The 5,142-nt window shown below is 37.3% G+C and overlaps 1 protein-coding gene across 1 annotated transcript; it reads left to right on the top strand.

Moving 5' to 3' along the window:
- Positions 1-2,017: 2,017 nt before the first annotated feature.
- On the top strand, positions 2,018-4,880 carry LOC117938246. Its single transcript, XM_034862767.1, has 3 exons — positions 2,018-2,099; positions 3,545-4,378; positions 4,472-4,880. Exons 1-3 carry the CDS (start codon positions 2,018-2,020, stop codon positions 4,864-4,866), a joined length of 1,311 nt encoding a protein of 436 aa, XP_034718658.1. The 3' UTR covers positions 4,867-4,880.
- Positions 4,881-5,142: the final 262 nt, after the last annotated feature.

The following is a 5,142-nucleotide window of genomic DNA, read 5'->3' as shown; positions in this document are numbered from 1 at the left end:
CAAAATGAACTAAATGAATTTAATTGACACATTAAAATAAATCAAGATCAATAAAACTAAGATAGAATACCAATGACTGAGTCTTTATTAAAGGGCTGTTTTTATTATACTGCTTTTTTATTTTATTTGTGTGCTTAAAATATTGGCAAGTAAATAAATGATCTCACTAAACTGTCATTTCAAACAAACCATATTCTTAGATATAAAAGTGTTTAGTAATGTTGTCAGAAGTAAAGGAGCTGCAGAAATGGGGTTGAAAGAAGAACATAAATAACAGCTATCAATATAACAACAAAAATATCTGATTTTTCATCACCTTTCTTCTGTATCTTTTGCAAGTACTTCGCTGGCTCTTGACTTTTTTTCTCCAGCGTGAGTCGTACCTCTGTGCCATTTTCAAATTTAGTAAGCGGTAACTGTTTGCCTGAAACAATGCACAAACCTTCTCTGAGTACAAATAATCATTTGAAAACTGAATTAAAAAATCAACCTCTCTCTATCTCTCTACCAACTACATTTCTAACTACAATTAATTGATGGGCCATACTAGTTAATCATATTTTCACACACATACAAGCTAAAAATTTGAACTAAATTATTAGTTAAAGTTACATGAACTTTAAAAACATTTTTTATAACAGCTCCATTGGGTACTGACTTTACTGATTCAAACTTCCCTACAACAGATTTTTCCTAATTAAACAAACAAGTGTAGCATAATTACATGTCATTACTCTCATTTTTGGTCAAAGCAATATCAAACTTTATCCACTTACCGCTTTGTGGTTGAACAAATTTAGCGCAAAAAGATGTGAACTTTGAACTAGCATTATGACATTTCATTGGATAAGAGCACTATCAGTTGCACATGCTGCATCGTGATTGGTTAATATGAAAACTGGTCTGATAACGTTCGGGGAACAGAGCGCAGAGTGGCCTGGAGAAACAGAAACACCACCACATGGAGGAGAAGAACCCTGTTAGCCAAAGGTAAAATAAGTATTTGCTGAGTATAATTTGTAACAATGATAAGGTATTTATTTGGAAATGAGTAAGTTTCATAAATAGTTTAGGAAACCTTTTGAAGAAACTGGTCCACATACTGTATACGGCACATGCTGGTTAGCTAACGTCTAGCTAGCCGATGTGGCTATGAACATAAAAATGAACATTAGCTAACTAGTAAGAAGCTATGGACTTCTTACTTCTTAAACACTGGGAAACCCTCGGTCAAAGGCACATAATGTTACATAGGTTAGCTAACGTTAGCATTAGACCACATGTCTATGCACTTGTAAATGTTAACACTAACTATTAACGCTAGGTAGCTGTCTATGCTACAATACAGAACCTACACCAGCGGAGAACCGCGCAACCTCCACATTTCTCTCTTTTAGCGGGTGCATAGGGGGCTCAGAGTTCAAGACAGCTCCTTGCTAAACCTAACTTAGTGGGTTATCCTTAGTGGGAATGCTGAACAGCATTCCCACTAAAATAATAATAACAGAGTGAAAGCATTGTAATTTAATTAATATATAAAAAGTATTATTAGTATTGTTGTAGGGATAAATTGTGTTCCAAAGTTCTACTTTGACAGTGAGAAAATCATTAATTGTGTCATTAAATTGGTGAATAAGTTAAGTGAGGGCGCCCCTGTGCAGACCCTTTATGTTAATAAAATGCAGTATTAGGTAAACGCTAACCCACTCCCCCCCAAGATAAAAAATGTAGATCTTACTGTAAAATCATCAATTGTCAAATGTGTTGACATCAAATCACAGCATGAATTTTTCTTAATTGTCCCTTAAGTGCTTCGTGTTTTAATATGGTATTTTTCAACTATATTTGAGCATGTTTATCAATTCTAGAGTGTTGTAAAATGGTTAAATTTAACACTGTGTCATGAAAGGTATCAGTGCAAACTTTCTGAAATGAGTACTTTAGAACTACATTTACAAAGGCTGTACTTTTATCATGTCACAGAATGGATTGCCAAGGGGAACATTCTAAAAAAGACATGCCTAAAAGAGCCCGCATACCACCGAAGAAGATGAGAATGTGTGAACCAGAACCCGTCTCACTCAAAGATGACCAGGATGGTAACTGAATCATTGTCATTTTACTGTACATCTTTTTAATGTAATGTTATTTCTTTAAATCAATATTTCTTAACTTTAACTTTTTTTGGTTGATATTATAATAATAATCTAACAAAATATTTAGTTTCTAGGATTAGGGCCACAATGGACTGAATGCATCGTACCTGAAAGCCTCCGGCATAATAAATCCTTTGAACCTCGATATTAATACTGAAATCATAACAAGCCTGGAACCAACCACTGTGCACCATCAATACATTAAAACACTAAAATAGCATTTAAGCATTTAGAACACAACAAAGTGTATATTTAGGCCCTACCCTATTTTAAGTAGTTGATGCATTTATGAATGTTATTAGAGTGTTGGGGATTTAACCATGACAATGCTGGATAAAATGTATTAGCTGTTTCGGTGCTCCTATCATAGAGCATGAGTTACCAGGAGTCAAACATTTACTTGATAGTAAGATGGAAATGCACAATAATGATTAAATTCTCCCAAAAAAGTATCACACAGCTAACTAATGACGTGTGATGTAAGTTAGCAAGATACCAAAAAACAGATGAATTGGCAGCTTCACATCACAGTAGGGCTGCACAATTAATCGCAGTTGTATTGAAATTGCAATATGGACAAGTCCAATATCCAAATTGCACGGGGGGGCAATATTTTTTAGTGGCAAATTATGTCAAACCCTTCTGAGTATTAAGTATTGTGGTGCTGCAGAGACCGGCCTACAAATCTTACTCTACAGACTAAAGAAAAAAAATTGTTTGGTACAGATCTTTGCAAAAATTACACTAATCATCATTTTCATTTCTTTTCATGTTAGTAATTTTCATTGAAAATGAGATATCAGTCAAAATTATCGCAATTAGAAATTTTCCTAATATCATGCAGCCCGACATCATAGTTAAAAACGGTTAATATTCAGTACTCATTACAGACTGAAACAACTAAGGAATAGCTTAATCTGCTACAACAGTAGCTAAATATAAAGAGTACAAACTTACATCCTCTCTCACTTCTGTACAGGCAGCCGTAGTAATAAATACAGGGATTTCTTTAAAAAGTAGTTAGCGTTCAAATTCACATACAATAGTAGTATGTTTGTTTAAAGTTATGATGTACTTGTTTAAAAAAAGCTAAAAAAAAAATGTTTACTCTATTTTCAGTTTTTTGTGTGTTTTTGACATTTGAAGATGGATACACTGCAAAGATTTTTAAGATCTGTGATGTACTAAACAAAGATGATAAACCAATTACTAGCTTCAGAGATCTGAAGCCAGGTGATGTAATACTAGCTAGATGGTCTGACAACAAATTCTACAATGCCACAGTGGACTACATTGGAACAGCTGACAAGTCAGTGGATGCAAGGAAAGGCTCAAAGAAAGACATCATAAAAAGAGATGCAGCTGCTGAGAGATTCTATAACCTCCAGTCACTGTCTCAAGCCATTCAAACCACCTCTGCACAGCCAAACCCAAATTCTGTGGAGCGCAGTGCCATTCACCCTCCACCTACCAGGTCATCTCCACCTCCTGGGCCACAGCACCAGCCTACAACAAACTTCTCATCTCCACCTCTTGGGCCACAGCACCAGCCTACACAGAACTTCTCATCTCCACCACCTCCTGGGCTACAGCACCAGCCTACACCAAACTTCTCATCTCCACCTCTTGGGCCACAGCACCAGCCTACACCGAACTTCTCATCTCCACCACCTCCTGGGCTACAGCACCAGCCTACACCAAACTTCTCATCTTCACCTCCCGGCCAGAGCTCCAGCCTCTATCCACCCAGCCTCTTGACTTCTCGTGTCCACCCATTCCACCGCCAATAACACTTCGCTACAGCTGTCCTCAGTATCCACAGCCTCACATTGGGCAGCGCATGCCTCCAGACCAATTGCAACAGCTGCCTGTTTTGGTGGATTTGGATCAACAATGGAAATCAACAACCCTAAATAACCTAACAGCCAAAGAAAGCTTTCTTAGAATGATGTACAGTCCCACTGTTCCTAAAAGTTCATCTACTGTTCATACTGAGGAGAGTCAGCCTAGTACGTCTGAGTACGAGAGTTCTTCCTCAAGCTCAGGATCATCTGCAGACACTTATATCATTGAACGTGATCCACTACCAGAATATGGAGAACCATGTGTGCAAATTGAATCAAGAGAAGGCAGAGCTTGGAAGCCATGCAATGCATGTCAGGCTGAGGTGGCAAAATTAATGGAGGCAAAGGGAAAATTGGAGGAGGTGCTGTGTAGTATCAGTAAGTACTTTTTTTTTTTTTTTTTTTTTTCTGTTGTGTTAATGTTGCGTCAGGATTGCATTGTAAAGTAATAATTCATCTTCTGTGTTACAGGTGCTGAACAACTTGAGGGATTACAGGGCTTTCTGAATAAAGTTGAAAAGATACATCTTCAAGCTGGTGTCGTGCCTACAAAAAGTCAATCAGGGAAACAACAGCTGTACCAAGGTTGTGGCCTCTTCCTGTCATCTACTCGGTTGGCTGCAATCCATGCGGAAGCAAGAAAGGACTGCCTTCGACTATTTCATCTGCTTTTTGATGAATTCTTCACTGTTGAGGAGTGCCAAAATGCTCTGGCATTTGGAAAACATGGGAAGGTGCCAGAAGGGAAAGCAGTCCTGGACAAGTCCAAAGTTGATGGGATTCTTAGTAAGTACATTAGTAATTTTGTAGATCATTGTTGTGTTGTAGATCTCTGTGTGTTTATTCACAGTTGGACTTTTTCATGATTGGTTTTACAACATCCACATGCAGTAGTTGCCGATGAATTTAGTAATTGAATAGCCAGCAACACACTACTTAATTGGTTTCCTTTGTGTTGCAGGGATTTAAATCCCCCAAAGATCAATTCACAAAAGAGAGACAAATTCCCCACACACACCTTTCACCTCTAAATTGTTTGTCAATGTTTCAGTCATGGTTACTTTCTCAAAAACCTTATTAGGGTTGAACGATTTCGGAAAATAATATGATGGCAGTATAGTCATTAACAAAACAAAAGTGCA

Source organism: Etheostoma cragini, chromosome 22, assembly GCF_013103735.1.
Source record: "Etheostoma cragini isolate CJK2018 chromosome 22, CSU_Ecrag_1.0, whole genome shotgun sequence".
NCBI lineage: Eukaryota > Metazoa > Chordata > Actinopteri > Perciformes > Percidae > Etheostoma > Etheostoma cragini.
Note: the sequence above shows the minus strand (reverse complement) of the source record. Positions and strands in the feature narration are given on the sequence as shown.

Bases quoted from the DNA above. Each gene is read 5' to 3' on its own strand.
- LOC117938246 (XM_034862767.1), top strand. From the start codon at position 2,018: ATGCCTAAAAGAGCCCGCATACCACCGAAGAAGATGAGAATGTGTGAA. The intron at 2,100-3,544 runs GTAACTGAATCA...TATAACCTCCAG, and splicing joins ACTCAAAGATGACCAGGATG to TCACTGTCTCAAGCCATTCA. The intron at 4,379-4,471 runs GTAAGTACTTTT...TCTGTGTTACAG, and splicing joins GGAGGTGCTGTGTAGTATCA to GTGCTGAACAACTTGAGGGA.